Source organism: Phyllopteryx taeniolatus, chromosome 7 (assembly GCF_024500385.1).
Source record: "Phyllopteryx taeniolatus isolate TA_2022b chromosome 7, UOR_Ptae_1.2, whole genome shotgun sequence".
NCBI lineage: Eukaryota > Metazoa > Chordata > Actinopteri > Syngnathiformes > Syngnathidae > Phyllopteryx > Phyllopteryx taeniolatus.
In genome coordinates, this window is record NC_084508.1 from 24763511 (window position 1) to 24788845 (window position 25335).

At 41.0% G+C, this 25335-nt stretch overlaps 1 protein-coding gene across 4 annotated transcripts in view; it reads left to right on the plus strand.

Moving 5' to 3' along the window:
• The first annotated feature begins 16468 nt into the window (after positions 1-16468).
• The window catches only part of jak1 (Janus kinase 1), a 62085-nt gene continuing 53218 nt past the window's right edge, over positions 16469-25335 (plus strand). The window contains exons 1-2 of one of the 4 annotated variants that reach the window (XM_061778794.1): positions 16469-16707; positions 17305-17436. In XM_061778794.1, coding sequence (XP_061634778.1) covers positions 16673-16707; positions 17305-17436 — 167 coding nt within the window. In that variant the 5' untranslated portion in view covers positions 16469-16672. Of the gene's footprint in view, positions 16708-17299; positions 17437-23795; positions 24069-25335 lie in introns of those variants that run through there. The other 3 variants (XM_061778797.1, XM_061778795.1, XM_061778796.1) reach the window with 3 other exon arrangements.

Here is a 25335-nt window from a genome sequence, read left to right on the forward strand (position 1 = left end):
ATATGCACACGGGCGCGTGGATAAAAGTAAGTAAAAGGGCACTGTTTACATGTTTCTCTTAACCAAAGATATCAGCTGCTGTATCACACTTCAGGGGGTGTTGTAGCTTTCATTAGCTGCGCCAGCTCCCCAAAATATCCCAACTGATGTGCAGTAAAGGCATTTTCCCCAAGTGCTGATTTTTTCCCGTAAACTACAACATTGACAGATGTTGTGTAATGAATTAGATTGTTTTACCTCCAAAAGGGAATTGCTGCCATTTTATCTAGACTAACACCATTCAGTGTCAATGTGCATTTGGGACCTGGCTTTCGGCGGGTGACTTAATCCACCTCTTAATAACACCACTATCATGTGGCAATTAAAGAAGCCATCAATACTATCCATTTTCTGACCTATCATGCATGTTTTTCGGATCTGGAAACCGGAGTACCCGGAGAAAACCCACGCAGGCAAGAGGAGAACATGCCAACTCCACACAGGCGGGGTCGGGATTTGAACCCCGGTCCTCAGAACTTAAGTAAATGAATAGTTCTCTCATAACATGACAAAATTAAACAATTTAAATAAATAAACTACATCATACTCACCAGAGATGCAGATTTTAAATGTTTGTTTGCAAATCGATACACTTGTTTTGCAAGTCAAACTTGGCTTGCTCTCACCAACCAATCAGAGGAAGGGGGAACACCAGTTAGTTGGCCGTGTGAGGGAAATTTTAAATCTGATCGCTTCAAGAAACAGCCCCATCCCATTGCTACGATACTAAATATAACCATGGTCCCTAACACGTTTATACTATCCATCCATCAGTGGTGTGTGATACTGCATAGTTTGGTATCGATCTGATACCAAGTAAATACAGTGCCAGGATCGCCGATACCAATACCGATACTTTTTAATAAATAAAGTAGGTGCAATATTGATTAATTTTTCATAACCTTTAAGTGTTTTTGTGAAGTTTTCTTTTCTTACTATTAAATTGTTGAAACCCGGGACAGAATTAGTTTATTGGTAAATATAAAATTTGAGAAACAATAGAACAATGACAAAATGCATTTTCCCCCTTCATTGTCATGTCTGGATTATTTTTTTTTCCAGTAAATGTATTCATTTAAATAAGAATCAATGGGATTAATGTATTACATCTTAACATAATTTATGCTTTTTGAGTTGGCTATGGTAACAAATGGACAGTTTCACCCCAACAAATAATTGCTGGGGGGCTGGCGTAGCCGAGCCGGCAGCATGCTTGCTCGTTTCTTTTGCGCTGCTAGGTCATGTGACGAGTCTGGCGTCGCCTGTTTGATGAAAGCGAAGCAATGCAAACGAGCGAAACTGAAACTACTGTATCGATAGTTTCACGCTAGTATCGATCCGATACCGATCCTGTCTTGGTATCGATATTATTTGATCATCCTCACTAGGTTCGCGGGTGTTCTGCAGCCTATCGCAGCTGATTTGGGGGCGAGAGGCAGGGCACACCCTGAACTGGTCACCTGTCAATCGCTGGGCAGTTATAGACAAACAAGCATGAACACCATAGAAAACTCTTTTTCGATAGAAAATGAATGGAAATGTATTAGAACGAGATCTAATGATAGAGGCTAAGTTAGGGAGGCCGATGGCTTGTTAGCATGCTGTCGGTATCCTATAACAGTGTTTTCCAAACTCAAGGTTAGGATCATTAAACCAGATCAGGTTTAATGTTGCGAGTAAAAGCCCTTTTTGATTGTTACTTGTTGTAGTAAAGTCACGATTGTTGTGTGCTTTATAATTACTTCATATGGTATTTTGAGTGCAGTACATATGTAAATGTAGTTTCGTTGGATCTCCAGCTGAAGATGTCTAAGAAATATGAATTTAATGCTACTAGTACAGTAACACTTTTCTATACGGGCCCAGATCTATTATTAGGCTATTGTGACAAATGCTTGTAATTGAACTAACGTTCCTTTATGCTTTACGGTAATCTCATTTCATTCTGCGCATCTTCCTGATTATTAATGAATTAAATGTACACAAGAAATAAACAGACCATGTGCATCGTAATGACTCCCACATGACACTAATCAGCCAATCGAATCATTTGTATCGAGCAGTTTAGCGAGTGAAGTGAGTGGCCGGGTCCGGGAACCAAGTTCAGGGTCAACAGAAAACAAGGAAACCGCAAAGAAAAGCCGTTTAGTTGTTAATATTAGTTCACGTTGTTCATGTTTGTTTTTTAAATGGACAGATGGGCCTCATCATTCATAGATGAGGTAAAAAAAAACGTTAAAATGTCTATCTAAAATACTTTATTTAAAATAATAAATACTTGTATTTTTACATAATTGTTATATAGTTACATATACTGTACTGTAGATTAAAATTATACATTGTTTTAATCAATAAAATAGTAATTTATCTGTTACTGTGTTTATTTTTATTGTACTTCATTATCCAACTGTACAATAAATGAAAATAATGTACTAATATTTTTATTGTATTATTTACAATAAATAATCCACCAATTTAATGAGATAATGAACTAATTTCAAGAAAGCAACAGCTCAATGAATACAAAATGACTCTAGATAATGCAAATACTTGATGAGTACAAATTTGTAGGTCAAATGGGTCTGTGATCACAGAATGGGCATTTTTCAGACACACCAATAAGAGGGACAAACATTTGCTGCATGGATGATGAAGAGCAATGAGAGTTGGAGACAAGAAGGGCAGACAATGTGAGGATGTCGGAGTGGAAATAATGAAAAATGGAAACATGAAATAGGAGATTAGGCAGGAGAAAAGTGTGGGAGAAAGAGGGAGGAGGCATCGAGAGGAAGGTGGTGTTGGGGGGGGGGGGGCTGCTCATTGGAATTAATGATGGAGAAAATCCCCCAATTAGAGCGTTTTCCTGTGTTGCAGGATGAGTTCAGCGCGGGGTTCTTTGACAGCCCCGGGGATTAGTACCCAGCCAAACTGAGCCGGGCAGGGCCAGACCTGAGCGGGTACCGACTAGCCGGACAACTTGGCACTGCTCAGTTGGGCCCTGCCGCGGTCGTGGTCCCAGGCAGGGGCTGGGGTAGGCATGCGTTGAGCCGCAGTTAGTGGCACAAAGGAAAGCATGGGAAAAGATCAACACTAAAAAGCTTCATTAGATCAGATTTAACCCTTACACATTGTTCAGATCAAATTTGACAGTAATAAAAATACACTAAATGTAATTCCTACCCAAAACACACAAAAATGCAAATATTAAAAACGTCATTCTTTTGTACATATGTTTGTTGTACATTCAAAGTTTGTGTTCAATGAGGTTGTTCTGGGTCCAATTTGATCCATGTCCACTAAAATGGATTTTAGAAGTACCCATTGTGTGTTAAATCAAGGAAAATGCTTAAAATGGTGGGAATCTTGAAACTGTCAAAGCGTACATGCCATAAATGTGTGTGTGTTTTTTATGGGACACAGCTTGAAACAGTCCAGAGAACTGTCAGTGTTTCCACCTTATTCGCACAGGTTCCCGCAGAAACATGCACTTGCACAGGTCAATATCCCTATGAAGTGCCTTTGGTGTCATCATCAGAATCACTCAGTCATCATGAAAACATAGCAGGATAATGAAACATTTTCTAAGTGGCCAAACATTTGCACATATACTGTACCACCACAATTGGTAAGTCTTTTAAAGTGTGTTTCTTTCATTTTATACTATGTGATTTAGGAATGTCTCACACACTGTTCTGTTAACCACAGTGTGTATACTACATGACTGCATCCAGATGGCCTATATTTCTCTAACAAGTTCCCTTTACGTATTTTTTTGCTCAAGAAAATGAAAAGGTTGTCATTTCCAATAATATCAATTTGACTTGGAGCAATCGGTAAATGACTAATTCACCTAGGAACGCCCCTTTTTCATTGCCAAAATCGATATGCCGCCATGTTTTGGTGTGACGTCAGCGACGGAACTGGGGACCAAATTCGCTACGTAGCCGGTGTAACTAAAGTAACGCACTAGACTCTAAAGTGCCAGTATTTACTCATATTTTATATATCGTAGCTGTCAGGCAGAATCCCCCTACCTCCAAAATGACAACATTCCAGGAAGTAAAACACAAAAATAAAATATCTTGCATGAGTTCCTAAACACTGCTTTGTTCAAGTTGATATTTTACCTTACTGCTATCAATAACCATTGCACACTCGCATCAACACAGCATCACTCAAAGATTATATTCAATTGCTAATTTGATAGGCTAAAAAAAAAAAAAAAAAAAGTTACTACTGTGTCATTGATTAAAATGTTAGGAACACAGCACCAGCCAGCCATGCCCATCAAAGTCAGCTGCGATCACACAACGCCACCACCGTACATAAAGCCGTTAACTTCACAAAAGCAAACGCCTACCTTACATCATCTTCCTAAACTCTTTTTCAAACGAGCAATGCAATCAATACAACGAGCTGACTAACCCCATATGTATAGGCGGAAATGAATCTGCATCCCGTGCCTCATGTGCTGCCTTCCTTCTGTAACAAAGTGTTATAGCGATCGAGTTTAACAAAACAAGCCTACTCAAATGTATCTAACCTCACTATTTCCCTCGTCATTGTCTAAAAAAAACAGACAGACTTTCAATATAAGCGACAATTACGCCACAGAACACGTACTAGTTTATTAAGGAAATGTGCTTGTCTTCCATTGCTAACGTCAGCAGGCTCACGCAGGTTTCGACCAAAATGTGGGCAGGCCAAAATCTGGCTGAAAATCAATGGTCATCTAAAATTACTATTGAGTCTATTTTGGAGGGAAAGGTTTCTGAAGGCAGTCACTGATGGTGTAGTGGTACACTCGCCTGACTTTGGTGCGGACAGCGTGGGTTCAGTTCCCACTCAGTGATGGTATGAATGTGAGTGTGAATGGTTGTCCGTGTCTATATGTGCCCTGCGACTGACTGACAATCAGTTCAGGGTTTAGTCCGCCATTTGCCTGAAGTCAGCTGGGATAGGCTCCAGTGCTCTGTGACCCTAACCAGGATAAGTGGTGTTGAAAATGGATGGATGGAAGTTTCTGAAGACATTGTTTTTAAGTCCAGATCTATGGAATAAGTGCCAATGTTCACAGCATTAGACAAGTCCTTTAAGCGATTCTGTATAATTTATTTAACCTGGTTTTATAGTACACAACATGTTAATTGATAGAACGAATCATTTTGATCATCCATCCATCCATCCATTTTCTGAGCCGCTTCTCCTCACTCGGGTCGCGGGCGTGCTGGAGCCTATCCCAGCTATCATCGGGCAGGAGGCGGGGTACACCCTCAACTGGTTGCCAGCCAATCGCAGGGCACAAACAAACAAACAAACAACCATTCGCACTCACGTTCACACCTACGGGCAATTTAGAGTTGTCAATTAACCTACCATGCATGTTTTTGGGATGTGGGAGGAAACCGGAGAAAAAACATGCAGGCACGGGGATAACATGCAAACTCCACACAGGCGGGGATTGAATCCCGGTCCTCAGAACTGTGAGGCTGACGCTCTAACCAGTCGTCCACCGTGCCGCACATTTTGATCATGCATATTGAACATTTTGCACGTGTCCCTGAAATTTCTGTCCACGCTGTCATTATCAGTCCCCATGATGACATTACGACCAGCATTTGAAACAATGCAGAATATATAGCTACAGTTATATAGTTCTTAATTTTCATGATGTGGGTAGTTGGATGTTGTCAAGCTGAACATGTCCACTCTCTCATAGTGAAATATCAATTGATATAAAAACCTTTCAAAAATTAGATATATATTTGTTAAACAGTACACAGTTAGCTTGCTAACAGAATGAAGTGCTAAGTAAAGATCCACCATGTACTTATAAAATGCTAAAATTTGCCAAAAATCTCCACCCTGTCAGCAAGCTCACATAAGCATCACATTTGCTTTTTGTATATACATTGTCTGCTTGCAGTTAATTCAGTCATTTAAAAAGTGTGGGACCCTGACCAGTATGCATTACTGACAGCAATATAAAGATCAATGGAAAATCGCAGCTTTTTTTTTTTTTTTTAATGAAATGGGGGAGTCTCAAAGACACCTTATGGGGATATTGACTCCCAATTCATACAGAAGTTAGAGGGTGCAAGACACGCAGCTGCAAAAACAAGTATCTGCAATGCAGCAAATAAAATACATTGTCCCTTTTCTCTGAAAAATTGATTAAGGATTAACCATCAATTTATGAACATCAGAAAGGTTTTAATACATTTTGAAAAGCTCTGTAGTTCATAATTTAATATAGACAATTATGAGGATATTCTTGGCCTTCTTCTGCACAATGGCACTGATGGGAAAATCAATTTGTCAGCTTGTTGCGTCTTTTCCACGCACTGTGGCCATTAACAAATGACCTTTTCAACACAAAGTCGCTTTTGGGAGCGTACACAATGGCACAGATGATGTGTGGAGACTTCTGTCACAACAGCTAAGACTCGGGCAAGGAGATTTCTTTTGACCTTGACGAAGCACGTGCATGAAACAACATAAGGTCAGCGAGGTTATCGGCCACCATATGTCACACATACACTCACTGGACAATTTGGTACAACTAATGACCTTCAATATAAGAGTTGTATAACCAGTTCTGCCTTTCAAAAGATAATAATGATTTGTTTTGATACACACTGTCAGAGCGATATTGACTTTAACTCAGTTTATTACTGCAGTTGTAGTTTTTTTTCACTATCAGTATGATGTACAGACAACAGTCACTATGATAAACATATTGATAAATTCATACCTCTAATAGTCTCAACAAAAACTGAGCATTATTACCTTGTTCGGGCAGACGTTTTGATACTGATCTTACGTATATTACACCTAATTAATTGCATCAAGTTCATGTGAATCTCACCAAGCTCATCAACCTTGCATCACAAATGTTGGAAATCATATTGAATGTGTTATTTGTTAAGATTCCAACTGAATAAAATGTAATACACCCACAATAATAAGTGTATTGTTACGTTAATATCCTCTGACTGTGCCAATCAAAACTGAATATGATTATGTTTTTTATGCAACCCCTCTATGTAAAATGTAAAGATATAATTAATTAAACACATTCACTGCCATTGACGGCTTTAGAAGTCAAATATCCATGTTAACTGGGAAGGCTGGCAGTGAATGAGTTTTAAGTCCTTATATATAAAAGCAGGAGTACTAGCAAAAGTGCTCACCTCAAATACTGCTTAAGAGTTGAGATTTTCTATTCTGTTAAATGTACTAACAATTCCTGACAAAAATGTAAAAATCCCTCTGCGCCGAATTCCCAATTTAAAAAAAAATAAGTTGACATTACTTATATCATATTACATATTTTTACATTGACCCATTATACCCATTTTGTTTGATAAATACACAAAAAACATTTTGGGGTATTTATTACACTAATATTAACCCCTCAAGGAGGAATTCAAATGGTATTGTTGGATCAACTTAATAACACCATGCAATTGTATTAAGCAAAAAAAAAGTCAACTTTTTGTTTATTGAGGGGCGCCTGTTTCAACATTGAATATAATGACGTGAACTGAACCTGCTGACAGGAAGTTTGCTTTACATAAATCGTGTCAGCTAAATGACATAACTTGGTTCCAGTTTACCATATTGATTCCATTTTCATTTCCAATCTTAATGTAAAGTTGACGGCAATTAGTCTGTAAGTTTGTTGACTAAAGTGTAAATAGGACAGCCACGAACGCATCCCCACAATGCACAACAGTCCTTGTGTCCCTTAAGAACAACAGGGTCCCCAATTACTAATTGATTAATTGTGCGGTCCATTATTTCACTCCGCTGCCCGGGCAGATCTGAACAGGCCGCGGCTGGAGTTAACAGTCTTATTGGGGAGACGCGTTGCTCGCAAAGGATAATAAGGGAAAATAGCGGAATTAATTGGGTTTGATTAAGAGAGCTTTTCAATGGGACACGGCTTTTTCGCATGACATAATTAGAGGTCACTTGGTGGGTGATGATGGGGGGATGTGGGGGGAGGGGATTTGCTGGTTGGCGCCAGTGTTGCCTGGGTGTGTCTGTGAGTGAGACAGACAGAGGAGGAGCAGCATCATTCACACTTGTAGAACTGTGTGCATGTTCTATAGGCTCACTCACCATAAAACATATTTAGCATAGTTCATCGGGCTCCTTTGTGGGGGTCATTGTGCAATTATTATCACGACACAAGCCACCATTACAGGTACAGTGATCGTATTGTACAGTATGTGTGTGTATCAGAGTTGGGTAATAACGCGTTGCATTGACTGAACTACAATTAAATAACTTTTTGCATAAATTGTACTTGTCAGAGTAGTTTGAATGCAACATACTTTTTACTTTGACATGAGTATTTTTGTTAAGACGAAACACTACTTTTACTTTGTTACACTGGGCAACATTTTGCTCACTGCTTTTATTTTTATCTATCAATTCTATTGCTCGCGCAATCTATTTGTTTTCGGTTTGTCAGAGAGACTTCTGCCTCGAGCGCTGTCACATGACTCTGTTTCACCAATCCAACGTAACCACTAGTGACGTTTGACTCCATTTCACCAATCAAACGGAGCCAGGCAGTCACATGACCACACACCAAGTCTGCAGCCCCAGTGACTCATTTACTGTATGAATTAAGCATGGCGGAAACAACACAGTGCAACTTGCAGTCAGAAAAGGCAGAACACCCATGGCCTCACATTCGATTCATGGTTACCTTACAGACTACAGAACAGTTACTGAATGTCATGCGCTATTATCTGTGTCTGCCTAAAAATGTCCACATTTCAGCCTACAAGAATTCCACTTTGTATATGCAAAAACATGGCTGTTCAATCTCTGTCTGGTGACCCTCGTGCTGTTTCACGAGTGTAAAATAAAAAGGTCAATTTAAGACCATTTCTTGTGGCTGAATCTGCCTCAATTATTGTTAATTTTACAAAGATTACATTTATTCTAGTTTTAGTTAGTTTTTTTGGGCATTATCTGAATTTGAAAATTTTTGTCTATAATATTCACTCTGGGCGGCACGGTGGAGGACTGGTTAGAGCGTCTGTCTCACAGTTCTGAGGACCGGGGTTCAATCCCTGGCCCCGCCTGTGTGGAGTTTGCATGTTCTCCCCGTGCCTGCGTGGGTTTTCTCCCGGCACTCCGGTTTCCTCCCACATCCCAAAAACATGCATTAATTGGAGACCCTAAATTGCCTGTAGGTGTGAATGAGAGTGCGAATGGTTGTTTGTTTATATGTGCCCTGCGATAGGCTGGTGACCAGTTCAGGGTGTATCCTGCCTCTCGCCCGAAGATAGCTGGGATAGGCTCCAGCACGCCCGCGACCCTTGTGATAAGGGAACGGAAGATGAATGAATGAATATTGACTCTGATGAAAAAAAAAAAAACATAAGGTTAAGTGCTACGTATGATTTCTCAGATCGGGGGGGGGGGGGCAAATCTAAACAATATTTGCTATTATATGTGGTATTATACAAATTTAGGGCAGCTGCATGTACCGTTAAGTTAAAAACTACCCAGCAATGTTAAGTAGTGTCAAATGCTCATAATATATAATAGCAAACATTGGTGAGGTTTCTTTTTTTAAATTAAAATCAATGCTGCACCAATTTTTCATGTAGTAATTTTTCATACTGTAATCAGATTACATAAAATTCTGCACGGGGGGGGGGGGGGGGGGGGTGTTCGTGAGAGCAAGAAGTGTTCTGTTGCGCAGAGCGGTGTTAATTTCCAAGGGCTATGAATGCACCGCTCGCCACATTGTGGGGTAAACGGGAGCAAGAGAGACTCGAGGTGAGCTGATTCCAAAACACTGAACATAGTTCACCTTGCTCTTCTTCTTTTATTTAATTCTTTAGATTCATTTCTACGTCTCTCGGCTGACCTGGGAACGCCTTGTGATCCCCCCGGAAGAGCTGGACGAAGATGCTGTGGAGAGGAAAGTCTGGGCTTCCCTGCTTAAGCTGCTGCCCCCGTGACCCGACCTCGGATAAGCAGATAGATTTCATTCTCATATAATTGTATGGAAGGTGAATTTCCTTGGCACAAAAATGTTCAAGATGAAATCTGGGAAGTATTCAGACAGCCTTAAAATTGTCACTCTTTGTTATATTACTCTTTGTCACTTTGGTCCCAGCTCTCCGAATGGACTTTTTTTGCACATTTATTAAAAAAGAAAACTGAAGTATCACACAGCCATAAGTATTCAGACCCTTTGCTCAGTATTTAGTCGAAGCCCTTCGAGCTAAAACAGCCATGAGTCTTTTTTTAGGAATGATGCAACAGGTTTTTCACACCTGGATTTGGGGATCCTCTGCCATTACTCCTTGCAGATCCTCTCCAGTTCTGTCAGGTTGGATGGTGAATGTCGGTGGACAGCCATTTTCAGCTCTCTCCATAGATGCTCGATTGGGTTTAAGTCAGGGCTCCAGCTGGGCCATTCAAGAACAGTCAGAGTTGTTCTGAAGCCACTCCTTCGTTTTTTTTTTTTTTTAGCTGTGTGCTTTGGGTCATTGTCTTGGTGGAAGGTGAACCTTCGACCGAGTCTGAGGTCCAGAAGGTTTTCATCCAGGATATCGCTGTACTTTCACATTCATCTTTCCTTCGATTGCAACAGTCGTCCTGTCCCTGCAGCTGAAAAACATACCCACAGCATAATGCTGCCACCACCATGCTTCCCTGTTGGGACTGTATTAGACAGCTGATGAGCAGTGCCTGGTTTTCTCCACACATACCGCTTAGAATTAAGGCCAAACAGTTATAGCTCGGTCTCATCAGACCAGAGAATCTTATTTCTCACCATCTTGGAGCCATGCGGGCTTTTATGTGTCTTGTACTGAGGAGAGATTTCCGTCGGGCCACTCGGCCATAAAGCCCCAACTGGTGGAGGGCTGCAGTGATGGTTGACTTTCTAGAAGTTTCTCACATCTCCTGACTGCATCTCTGGAGCGCAGCCACAGTGATCTTTGGGTTCTTCTTTACCTCTCTCACCAAGGCTCTTCTCCCCCAATTGCTCAGTTTGGCCAGACGGCCAACTCTTGGAAGGGTTCCGGTCGTCCCAAACGTCTTCCATTTAAGGCTTATGGAGGACACTGTGCTCTTAGGAACCGTAAGTGCAGCAGAAATTGTTTTTGTAACCATGGCCAGATCTGTGCCTTGCCACAATTCTGTCTGAGCTCTTCAGGCAGTTCCTTTGACATCATGATTCTCATTTGCTTTGACAAGCACTGTGAGCTGTAAGGTCTTATAGATGTGTGGCTTGACAGATGTGTGGCTTGACTAATCAAGTCCGATCGGTATAATCAAACACAGCTGGACTGCATTGAAGGTGTAGAACCATCTCAAGGATGATCAGAAGAAATGGACAGCACCTGAGTTAAATATATGAGTGTCACAGCAAAGGGTCTGAATACTTATGGGTGTGTGATATTTCAGTTTTTCCTTTTTAATAAATCCTCTAACATCGGCCAGAATAGGGTTACATGACTAGATTATGCAAATGGTTTTGCTGTTGAGGCTCCTGCAGCAACCCTCCATCCATCCATTCTCTGTACTATATATCCTCATGAAGGTCGCGGGTTTGCTGGAGCCTATCCCAACTGACTTTGGGGGAGACGCAGGGTACACCTTGAACTGGTTGCCAGCCAATTGAAGATAAACAATATATAATGCCGTGAGAAAGTATTAACCCCCTTCGCAAATGTTTTTTTTTTTTTTTTTTTTTTTTTTTGCAGTTTCCCCACTTTAACATTAAAGATCATCAAACAAATGTAAATATCAGAAAAAGATCCATCCATCCATTTTCTGAGCCGCTTCTCCTCACTAGGGTCGCTGGCGTGCTGGAGCCTATCCCAGCTATCATCGGGCAGGAGGCGGTGTACACCCTGAACTGGTTGCCAGCCAATTGCAGGGCACATACAAACAAATAACCATTCGCACTCACAGTCACACCTACGGGCAATTTAGAGTCTCCAATTCATGCATGTTTTTGGGATGTGGGAGGAAACCGGAATACCCGGAGAAAACCCACGCAGGCACGGGGAGAACATGCAAACTCCACACAGGCGGGACCGGGGATTGAACCCCGGTCCTCACAACTGTGAGGCTGACGCTCCAACCAGTCAACCACCGTGCCGCCTCAGAAAAAGATAACCCACATAAATATAAAACACATTTTTTAAATGAGGAAAAACCAGGGGAAAAAATGTAAAAGCTACAATACCTGGCTGTGTGTGGAATGCTGCTGTTAAGCCATGTTTCCACAAACACAAAAATGGCGATGGCAAGATCCTTACTGAACACCAGGGAGAGGTCATGATATTCTTCAGGGACCCAGGAGAGATCGATAAGAGTTACTGGTGGCTGAGGTTTGCTGGAGGTCGGGAAGGCCGAGAGAAGACCGTGAGAGTGGCAGAATGGACTCCAACCATTCATAGACAGGTGGGTCCAATCGATGATGGGGTTGTGTTTCTTGAGCCAGGCGATACCAAGGACTAGTGGAGTCTCTGGGGAGGGAATAACAAACAGCTGGAGTGTTTCACGGTGATTAGCGGAAATGAGCAGGGTGAACGGTGCACTTTGGTGGGTGACAGGGGAGATGACTCACCCGTCCAGGGCAGTAACCTTTCTAGGGAACGGGAAGGGTTCAAGGGAGAGCTGGAGTTGACACACCAAGCCCTCATGAATAAAGTTGTCATCTGCGCCGGAGTCAATTAGGGCTGTGACAGGTGATCAGGTCCAAGAATACACGAGAGAAGAGGTGTTGGAAGAGAACACAAGTGGGTGAGTACAGGTGCAGGTCGGCGGATGATAACTTACACACCAAAGTCCGCCTGCGTACCACAAACATATGTGAATACTCTGGCACGAGATCTCTGGGTCAGGCAACCTTAAATACAGGCAGTGAAAAGTGCTAATTGGGGACAGGTGCACAGGCGAGGGAGTGGTAATTGCTGGGGAGAGAGAGAAAGAGAGAGAGGCAAGGGTGGGGCGCAAAGCGCCACCCAAGCCCCAAAAGAGGAACTGCAGAGTCATGGAGCATGACATTAATGCTATAGCTCAACAATTCAGTACGGAATTATTCTGTCTTTGCACATTTTTTTCAGCAATTAACTTCAAACATATTTAATGTATTTTTGTTTTTAAATACACACACAAGACTGACTTTACTGGGTGTTTATGTTATTTCTTGATTGAACAAGTCTTGCTGTAAACAGGCTTGGGTGTGGTTAGTGAAAATGAACCAAAAAATGTGATGAGCCACAGTGAATTCATTATCTACAAAAGGGGGCCATTATTTTTTTTCACACAGGGCCAGGTAGCTTTTGAGTAGTTTTTTCCCTTAACAAATAAAAGCAACATTTAAAAACAACATTTTATGTTTACTTGGGTTATCTTTGTCTGATATTTGCATTTGTTTGATGATCTTAAACATTAAAGTGGGGAAAATATCCATCCATCCATCCATTTTCTTTACCACTTATCCTCACTAGGGTCGTGGGCTGCTGGAGCCTATCCCAGCTATCTGGATTTGAACCCCGGTCCCCAGAACTGTGAGGCAGATGTGCTAACCAGTAGATCACCCGTGCCGGCCTTGGGGAAATGAATAAATGAATTTCAGAAGGGGGACAATGCTTTTTCCCAGCACTGTAGACAACTACTACTCACATTCACACATACGGACAGTTTAAAGTCTTCAATTAACCTACCATGTATGTTTTGGAATGTGGAAGGAAATTGGAGCACCCTGAGAAAACTCACAAGGGTCCGGGGAGAACGTGCAAACTACACACAGAAAGCATTATCATGTTGGATAAATCAAACATCAAAACTGAATAAACAAACAAACAAACACAAAAATAAATAAATGGTCAATATTTTGTCACTCAAAAATATGATGGAATTTTTTAAGTTTGATTAGTATGAGGGATAAATTCATCTATGTGTATGTACTATATGTGTAATCAATGCAAGTTATTGTATTATAACATGAATATACGGGGCCAGTACCGGTTCAGGCAGGGCCGCCACAACTTGGCTCATGGTGGCCCTGCGAGGCCACCACTCAAAATGGCTTAATTTGGGACCCTGTATAAGATGTTTTGCTCTGACCAACCAAGCATAGGGTGGAAAAATGATGACATCTTTCAGGGTAAACTCCCCCTGTGAGGACCAATTTTGAAATCTAACTGGTTAAAGAAACAGTCCCATTGCTAAAGGTTTAATTAACATCGGCCAGCACTACTGATTCTGAAGGCCCAAGGCAGATTAGATTGACGTGGAAGGATATAAAGAATCCAATCTAATTGGACATGAAAGTCAAACGCTTCGGAATGAAGAGACTAGAATGTTGGGAATAAATGAATACAGTTTCATGGAACAAGTAATGTAATTTAGATGTAAATTTACGTCAGAGCTTTGGAGGGCCCCTTTGTGAAACCTAAATGATGGCAATAGTGAATCTCTGGCGCTCCCTCTCGGCAGTGTGCGGTTTCCTTCATCGATTCATCACCACGTTACATTGAACACAAATCCATGCCCAAACTGATCCCATGACACCACCATGCGGTCAACTACAATAACTGCGCCGTTTTTTTGTTTTTTTGTTTTTTTCAAACTTCGTGTTTGTAGCGCAAACACGAATCTGGTTACGTGCATTAAATAACAAGTTGACCACTGACGAAAACATTGATGACAATTATTTTAAATGAGAATAAGTACATAATTGGAGGACATTTTCTGCCCCCTCCATGAAATTTCGAATAATGCCATGAGCTCATCCCTCTTGGTGACCGATATCGAATATCAAAGAACAAATGCATTTTAAATATGGTTTTTAAAAATTGTGGGTATGATTTTCTTGATACGCCCTCCTTGAAATTATTAAAAGTTTTTATCTAACACATATTTTTTAATAGTTGTAATATGCTCTAAAGTTATGTCTCTCAACAATACACGCAACCAATAAAATCTTTTTAGCCATCTGTAGTAAGAGGGGGGGAAAGGCGAGGAAGAATCAGCAGAAATGACATCAAAATAGTTTCTCTGACCATGGAAGACCCAAAGATATGAAGAGTAGCTACGCAAGCGCACTGTAACAGTCCGGCTAAGCAACGTGCCTACATGGCGGCCATGTTGGGAAGGTCGACGTACCCATCAAAGGCATGGACATTGAAATTAAGTCGTAACGTGTTTCGCAACCAATTTTCATGAAGTTTACTTCTTTTTGTCATCACCAAAGCGTGTGCTATCAATACATAACATTTGAAGAAGAAAAAAAACTCCCCAAATTATTTTTAATTTGTGAAAGGTTACTCCCAGTTCCCTTGTCGTCATTGCACGCAACCGTATGCAGCACAATGTACCGCATCCTTGGTGTTTTGGTCAAAATACTCTCCTAATTAACGTCGCTGTAGGCACGGAGCTCAAAATGGGCGTGTCGGATTGACCTATTCATATCTATGGGTAGACCAACATAGTCCTCTCTTCTATTGTTCATACTTCTTCCATGTTTTCAACCGTAAGTGTATCACTCAAACCAACAAAAGCCTGTTCCTCATATTATCAGAAGACAGTCTTTCTTTAAAAAAATAAATACAAATTGTTATGTTTGTTCTTGCCCAGTTAGCATGCAGCTAACAAAGCGAGCATGTAATCTTGACATAAAACTCTAAAATTAACTTTGATTTGCAACCCTTACTGTTAGTGTGAAACTAAAAATTTAAATTGCTCCATTCAATTATAAATGATTTATGAATCAATACTTTTAATGATGGCGGCACGGTATGACTGACTGGTTAAACACAGCTAAATATATATGTCAAATGAAATATTTCGTAAAAAATGTGTATGTTTGAGTTAGAGAAATGAAATATGATGGTTTATTACCTGTTTTTTTTTTTTTTTTTTTTTAGAAAACTAAAAAAAAAATGTGTTTTTCCCAAAAAATCAGTTCCTAAATTGTCTGCCATTTCTGCAATGACCCATGATTCAAATGAATAATTACAGTATATTTTATATAAAGTATTAAGCAATAGGCTAACCATCGAATACTCAGCAACTATTTATTGGAACGCGGTTGCCCTGTCGAACATGTTATTTCCATGGTTTCATATTTTGTGCAATTGTAAGATGCCGCGTGGGATACACATCGTGGCAATCAATGTCTGGATTTGGTCAAAATGACGGAGTACATCTAATTTGGTCAAATTGGGATCCGCCACTTGTTGACAGAATTTCTCCGATGATATCCCATCGCTGGCATTTGATCCGGAGAGCCATCCACGGGTCTCTGACGCTGCCTCCCTCAACAGGAATGATGGACTTGTAGTACTTGTTGCAAGCCGTGGAGCTTCCGTCCCTTAGCTGTCAAATATTGCGCACGCCTTCAGTTAGTAAGCAGACTAATCCATAACAAGCCGGAGGAGGATCAACCTGCTTCCGGTTCATTTGAAACATTTTTTTTTCCACCCCCCGCCTTCAATTCTCCTTTCCGCAATCGGAAGTCTATTTTTAAAACCGTGATCATCTTGTCACATGGCTTTGGAGAATTCAATAACAACAAAAAAATGGCGACACTCACGTTGCTCCGTGTGCTCTTGCTGCGTCATTAAAAATATTCATGTCAACACGGGATGCTAAACGGGCGGAAAGCAGGTAAGTGAGCCAAATGATGTTATTATTTACCGATGCTTGCGTGGTGTTCATAAAATGATGAGCTGATAATAGAATCTTCTAGCATTCTGTTTGTTTTTATTCGGAAAGGGGTGTGTGTGTGTGTGTGTGTGTGTGTGAGTGTGTGCGCGCGTGTGCGCGCAAGGTTGGGCGTTAACGTTTGGCTGCACGCTATTGCATTTCATTTTCCTTATGAAAAAACATACTGATCTCCATTAAAAATATATATCTGTAGGTGATACTCTAAATACTGTTGTTTTTGTTTTGTTTTGGTTTACTTTGTTTGTTTAAAACTGCAACAAACAAGGTTCCTATGCTAAACCTCATGGTTTACAATATGTCGCAACGCTCCCGTCTTCACATATTAAGATTTACCTTAAGTTGGCGGTCACTGGGCGGTGAACGACACAACCTTTTTATGACATGAAAATATACAGTTGGTGGTGACAACAGATGTTACTACGATAGCGCGTTTGGCCGTGTTTTCGTGGCACGCTATCGCCGCACACGCCACGCGTGAACATCGCCTGGCCGTGGGTCGAGGTGCGGGGTTAACGGAGTTGTTTACATGAAGTGCAGAGGGTTGGACTGGAACAGGAGGAGGAGGAGGAGGAGGAGGAGGCGCCGCCACTCAGAACAGACACCACCCGCGGGGGCGGAGCCTGCGAGGAGAATCATAACAAGTCTGACATCACTCGCCCTTTGGAACCGGTATGAATAATGAAATATACTCTTGTTTGTCTCTGCCATGCCATAATAGGAACAAGGATGTGGGAGGAAATGTTTCGATGAGAACGAGCCCTCTGCTATGAAACAAAAACAAAACAAACAAACAAAAATCCTCATTTTGGAGAAATTCAGTTTTTTTTCTGCACAAGGAAAAGCATCCTCACCGTTTTGTGTTATTCACAACAACGAAACTGATTTTTACCTCGTAGCGTGCAATTGCAGTTGTGTATACAAATAGATGCGCAGGTGCACCACAATAAATTGGTAGCTTGACTTAGGAGTTTAATTCATTCCATGGCCAAGCTCCTAATTCTATTGACCCTTACATCAAATCAGTATTCCCCATTGTATTGAAATTCCATTCATCTTTTCCATCCCCTGAAAAAAAAAAACCCAGAATTTTTGGGGTGTGGGTTTTTAATCAAGAAAAATATCACTATATTTGATGAAAACATCATGAAAGAGAATGGAAAGAAATAATCTGGTTTTATCAAAAGTAATTATTGCACTTTGGGACAAGTTGGAAGTCAAAACAACTGTGCGGCTGAGCTGTATTCTTTTATAGGGGGCGTGGCCTCGTCAATGACATCATGAACAAGATGGGTTTGGCTCGGTACACAAAAAGACAATCGGCCTGTTTTTGTCTCAATCTGGCATCAAGGATGTCAAATGACAGACTATTTTATGTTTTATGAGTCTTTTTGAGACGACATTGCCTTTTAACAATTATTCCGGCAACCTTCGGAAACCATCGGCTAATATTGGCGCATATCCGGGAGTATTTATTTTTCTTCTTCGGTTTTCTGAGATCACGTGTGATCACGAGCGATTTTGAGATCAGCGGCAGATCAGAATCTTTGAGTGGTCTTCTGTGTTAAGATTATTGGAGCACACCACACAGTACGACCAAGACTGTTAAATTGATGTTTTTGGGGGGTTTTTAATCTTCATGTCATTCTTTATCTTTATCAAAAGAATCTTTTGTGAAAAATCCTTATGTGTGTACCCGACCTTAGTCTCTGTGTGAGGGTCGAGACATGACATGAGTTCTGGCCTACAGTAGCTGCTTACAAATGTTCTCATTTTCTATTTGTGTATTTGACTGTTTCTGGTTTCTAAATCAAACAATCTCTGTAAGCCATTTATTATCAAGGGCAATGTTGTAAAATAAGTTTGAATTGATATTAAACTGGTTTTGGATAATAGTTTTTGGTATATGTACAGTTTAAACCACTGGTGTCAACCTGGTGGCTCAGGGGCCAGTTCCCCCTTTTAAAATACATTTAATAATAGTTGAACAAACACTTTTTTATTGGATTCTGATTTCAAAACTAGTTATCCATCAATTTGTTGTGTATATATTAATATATGAGGCGATAATTCATTTATATGGGTTCAGAGTATAACGCAGTTTGTAGCTATTCACAGCAGGGTTTGATGCCGACAGTACTGCAATCCCAGACTCATTACATACAGTGAAATATTTCATATTATGATTTATTTATTTAATTAATTATATATTTCATTTGATGATTATTTATAGCTAATGGAAACTGCAAATTCACCATCTCAAGGAATTAGAATATTACAAACAAAACATTCAAAATGATTTTTAATGTTGAAAATGGGTGGTAATTGGCCATGTGGAACATATTTTCCTGTTTAATGAATATGTATAATATATGGGTTTCACTTTCCCCTTTAACTAAAATAAACTTTGGTACAGTATTCTGATTTATTGAAAAGCACATGCTCCATCTATAACATTGAATGGCCCCCACAGAAATATCAGATTGTCTCTCAGGCAAGCTATATATAATGATATGATTTACAGTACATCTGTGGACTCATTTGATTCATTTTCATGCTAATAGGTAAATATTGTCATCATCTACGACACAAATGTTTTTGGACATACATATAATATACAGCTATAAAATGCAAACTATCCTGACTCTGACCAAATGGGTATAAAAAGCAGTTACAATTACAGTTACAGTCTCTCAAACATTGTGTCTGTGGAAATGTGGTTTCCCCCCAGGAACCAAAATGAAAGAGTCACATGTACAGTATTGCCAAAGCCCTCTACATAAACTAAAGCAGTGGTCCACCGACCACCAACCACTGGGCCATGGCACATTGGAGTGCTTTGAGAAATCAACAGGTGTGTTATGGAAAATTATCCAACTAATGTTCTGAAAATTATAATTTAAGATCTCTGTGTGTGTCTTTCTTCAATTCCTACGAGTATACCAGCGTTGTGTTCAACTAAACAGGTCCCGATTTCACAGACTAAAGGCCTGGTACACACATAAGGATTTTTCAAATCTATTCATCCATCCATTCATTTTCTTTACCGCTTATCCTCACGAGGGCCGCGGGCTGCTGGAGCCTATCGAGGCTATCTTTGGGCGGGAGGCGGGGTACACCCTGAACCGGTCGCCAGCCAATCGCAGGGCACATACAAACAAACAACCATTTGCACTCACACTACGGGCAATTTAGAGTCTTCAATCAACCTACCACGCCTGTTTTTGGGATGTGGGAGGAAACCGGAGTGCCCGGAGAAAACCCAGCCAGGCGCGGGGAGAACATGCAAACTCCACACAGGCGGGGCCGGGATTTGAACCCCGATCCCCAGAACTGTGAAGCAGCTGTGCTAACCAGTCGGTCACCGTGCCGGCTTTTCAACCCACTTTTATTCAAAATACAATATTGGGCAGGACACATTTGTTTGTTTTTATGTTTAGTGTTTTGCAGGGGGCGGCACGGTGGCCGACTGGTTAGACCGTCAGCCTCACAGTTCTGAGGACCCGGGTTCAATCCCCGGCCCCGCCTGTGTGGAGTTTGCATGTTCTCCCCGTGCCTGCGTGGGTTTTTCTCCAGGTATTCCGGTTTCCTCCCACATCCCAAAAACTCTAAATTGCCCGTAGGCATGACTGTGAGTGCGAATGGTTGTTTGTTCCTATGTGCCCTGCGATTGGCTGGCAACCAGTTCAGGGTGTACCCCGCCTCCTGCCCGATGACAGCTGGGATAGGCTCCAGCACGCCCGCGACCCTAGTGAGGAGAAGCGGCTCAGAAAATGGATGGATGGATGTTTTGCAGGGCGCTTCTTTCGTTCCGTCACAATTCATGGCGTCATGACTCAGGGAGATATTGACTTTCCCCACACACATGAAGAGTTTTGGTTGTAAACAGTGAACACGTTCATTATATAAGATTGTCGTCCTTGACCTATTTCGTACCCTGAAATTGGTACAAATCCACTCTTAACACACCTCAGACATAAGAACGATTTTATAGGCAAATTTTATAAGACACTATATTATCTGGTGTTTTATGTGCTTGGTCGGGAAGGGGCAGAGTCGAGACAAAAACTGCCTGATTGTCTTTATGTGTGCAAGTGATTAATTGAGATAAAATCATCATTATTTCAGTATACCTTTTGTGACATTTTTTTTTGGTGGTGTGCAGTGAGATTTTGAGATGTAGATTATGTGCCTTGGCTCAATAAAGGTTGGGAAACACTGAACTAAAGAAAACAACAGTCATTAATTTATTACAACAATCGTAAAACCCCCTTTAGCTAAGAAAATGTCCCTACTTGATGAGCAATACATTAGCTTACAGCTTTTTAGTCAGACAGTGGAGAATCTTTGTAAACTTAACCTTAAAAATAAATGCAGTGTATTATGAATGACAGATTATTTGTATTGGGTCCAATCAGTGAAGCGTATAATAGGCAAAATAAAACAGCTGTGAATCAACATCCCACAGATGGTAGTTGGATGACGCATGGAGACCTCTAGACATGCCAGGCTGCCCTGGTTCAGTTATCACAGTGCTGATGCTGTCCCCATCGAAGGTACAGTACTGTGATAACTGAAGGATGGCTGCCAACTTGACACTTGCAGCGGACCAAGGGGCATTCAGCCTCTTGGCACAGCACGCGGAGAAATGTGATTATGCAAACAAAAACTCTTGCACTCGTTTACATGTTCAGTTCCCTATGTGATTAAGTCAGTACGGTATAATGTGTCACATGGCAATATTAACTGTTTCTTCTAGTTTCTATAATAAATATATCTTCCTATTTATTCAAATGTCTATGTGCATCTTATTAACATATTCATACTCATTATATTCACATATTATGAAACATATTTTCACCAAGCAATAGATTCATTTATTCATGAGCAGTGGTAGGAAGTAACAGAGTACAAATACATCGTTACTGTACTTAAGTAGATTTTCCTGGTACAGCATTTGTACTTTACTTGACTAAGTATCTATTTGTCTGGCAACTTTTTACTTTTACTCCCCACCAGGGAGTCTTCTCAAGGTTTCTTTTTCCCCCAAATGGGGTTTTGAGTATTTCCTTGCCTGACGGGGGGGGGGGGATTCTGGGATGTTCTCAATCTGGGATGTTCTCAATCTTTGCCAACCGTGGGCCTGTGAAGCCCTTTGAGACTCTTTTGTGATACGGTACAATGTCCCAGCCTTTAAACCACAAGCTTATGGCATTCAAAGGTTCTCCATCTAATCTGAAAAAAAAACTATACAAGTAATGTGTATTTATCAGATGCTATCATTAGATAATTTAGTTTTTTTTTTTTTGTTAGTTCAGAACATTAGCAAAGCAATGGGGACATGTTGTTTTGATAGCATAAAAGCCTCAGCCAACAACTAGCTAGGTCGTTGTGACAAAAAAAAAACAACAACAACGTTTTTCTCTGTTGTACCAAGTTATCAAAATGGGTATTGTATATCTATGACAGAAAAGATACATTTTTACTTTTGTACTTAAATACATTTGAGTGGATCAGTACTTCACTTTTTACTACTCAAGTGTGAGTGAGTACATTTGCCACCTGTGGTCACGTGTTTTAGGATTTTTGAGGAAATCCCCTGCAAGACTGCCACTCTAACCTCTGATTCCTGGCAGGCAGATAAATACATTCATTCATTTTCCACACCATTTAACCTCACTAGGGTCACGGGCGTGCTAGGGTCTATCCCAGCTGAATCTGGGCGATAACCGGGACTGAACTGAAGTGGTCGCCAGCCAATCGCAGGGCACATATCAACAATCAACCATGCACACTCACATTTACACTTGCAGGCAATTTAGAGTTTTCAATCAATCTACCATGCATGCCTTTGGGATGTGGGAGGAAACCGGAGTACCCCGAGAAAACCCACGCAGGCACGGGGAGAACATGCAAACTTCACACAGGTGAGGCCGGATTTGAACCCGGATCCTCAGAACTGTGAGGTAGATTTGCGAACCAGTCGATCACCGTGCCGCTAGATAAATACATGCATACTATTGCATGAATATATCATAAAAATAGCTGTTGTCATTGTAACAATGCAAGAAGCTCAATTCAATCCACTTCCTTCTAATAATTTGGCAGTCAAAATGTGAGCCACAGCATGATTCAGTGTAGTTACCACTGCAAACTACAAACACAATAATAAATATATTGTTATTAATACCTCTGAGAGTATTAATCAAAATTTTGTTGCGCTCTTAGTGGAGCTCTTGCAAGTGGTGATAATGTTCTGGCCGTACTTATATACTAAAATGCTAAATATACTCTGTATAGTTTAATATGCGAGTTGAATTCATGTGTTATTTGTTATATAATTCAGCATTGTCGAAACCAAAGCCAAGAAAACAGTCTGGACAGTGACATGCGCGGGCGCCATACTGTCACCCAGGTTGATGTAAAGTCACCATGTACTGCGATGTAATGTTTGACTCGTTCCAAAATGTACCATATGTAAGTGATATTTTCCAGAGAAACCATCCATCCATTTTCACCGCTTAGCCTCACTTGTGTCGCGGCCGTGCTGGTGCCTATCCCAGCTATCTTTGGGCGAGAGGCAGGGTACACCCTGAACTGGTCGCCAGCCAATCGCAGGGCACATAGAAACAAACAACCTTTCGCACTTACATTCAAATTCACACTTCTGTGCAATTTAGAGTCTTCAATCGACCTACGGTGCATGTTTCTGGGATGTGGGAGAAAACCATCGCAGGCACAGGGAGAACATGCAAACTCCAGACAGGCGAGGCCGGATTTGAACCCGGGTGCTCAGAACTGTGAGGCAGTGCCGCCCACAACCAACTAAAACTCGCCAAACAGCCACTTAAAACGCCAGAAACTGTCCGAGGCAATGCAATGTCGTAAACCATGTGAGGTGGATTTAACCAACGCAGTGCAGTGCGGTGAGTTCAAGTACCGTCCAGACTTTGTTTTCTTCGGCTCAAGGCCGAAAGCTTGTCGTCACATGAGGGACGGCCCAATGAGCCAATCAGCGTTCGTGCTCTCACGAGTGCTGCGTGGTTTTCGGGAAAGGGGACGCTGCTTGTCAGGAAGTGTGAGCGAGATTCTTGTGGCTGTATCTCTTCGAAACTCCGACAATAATACCCGAAAGAAACCCGGTGCCGTCGATCCTGGATGGCTGTCTTGGGTCATTTGCTCGTCAAATTACCGATAAGTGATTTTTAAAAGCCTTACAAACAGGAACTTCATCGTGGTCTGGGCGTCAAATGTTCTGAACGAAACGGAACTAACCTGCCAGCTGTCTGGCTAAGCTTCGTTTGGTAAGTGATTGCATCACGCAACGTTTAATTCGACAAAGATGGCGTTTTCTGGTCGGTCACGTCCGCACACACTGCTGTCATTTCCCCCCTCTCGCCATATTTTATAGTGGAAGTTTGTTTGCTATATTTACTGGCTAACGAAATAGGTTTAATAATGGCGACCGAGGGTAGTTAAAAAGCTATCAGTTCATGATTTTGTGTCCGCTCATAAGTGTTTTAGCTTTTATAATAGCTGTCCGGGAAAATGAGGCCCCGACGTCGAGCTTTATCCCGACGTCACTAGATGAAGATAATGTCACTACATGACAAGGGCAAAACCAGAAACAAAATCTTAATTGTGTTATATGGCAACCAATCGACTAACGCCTCAGTTACTAAACCAATAATTTGACATCGCGATGCAAATATGTATACGGTACTGTACACTTTAAATCGGCACCTATTTCTGTCAAGAAGAGGAAGTGCAAAACCATGAACGATCTGCCCCCATCATAACATTAACACGATACGCCAGCAGTCGTCGTTTGGGAACTGGGATTTCGGTTCGCATTGGCTGGACAACGAGGCACAGATGGGCTGACAGAATCAATATACTGTTTGTAACAAATGTTCAGAGGTTGTCGCAGTAGTAGTAGTACAGTACTAAACAGTGCAGTACCTTTCCCGCAGGGATGAACTGGGCTAAAGAATCGGCCTTGGTATTTTGGATTTACGACCGACTTGTCATTTGTCTGTGTGTTCCCCGAAAAAAATATACATGATCCGAAAGCTAAGTCTTATGTGTTGAGGTGTTGTTTTGTAGTATGAATATGGAGTGTCTCTTCTTTCGCCTTAGTTGCTACCTCAACAGCCTGGGTTGGCTAGAAGGAGGAGGAGTGAGAGAGGTTATTACAATGTATAAAGTGGTAAATTAAAAATGTAAAAATTGTTAAATTACTTTGGACCTGATGATATAAGTTTGGTACATTTCCATTTATTTCTGAAGCTATTATACAGGTTATGTAAAAAATGAAGGAGTGCCAATAATGGTGAGCGGGAGTGAATATAATATCAATAATGACAATCATTTAAGTGAATACACTGATTATGTTAATGATTTCTCACAATAATTAGGAAAATAAATGATAAATATCAGTATGCAACACGTTACTTCTATAAATCTGCCAATGTTTACATTTTTTAATGATCCCGTCTACAACATTCCTAGAAAATCAAAATGTCCAATCACTGGTGAGCTATTTTAAGAACAGGCCCGCAAACTACTCAT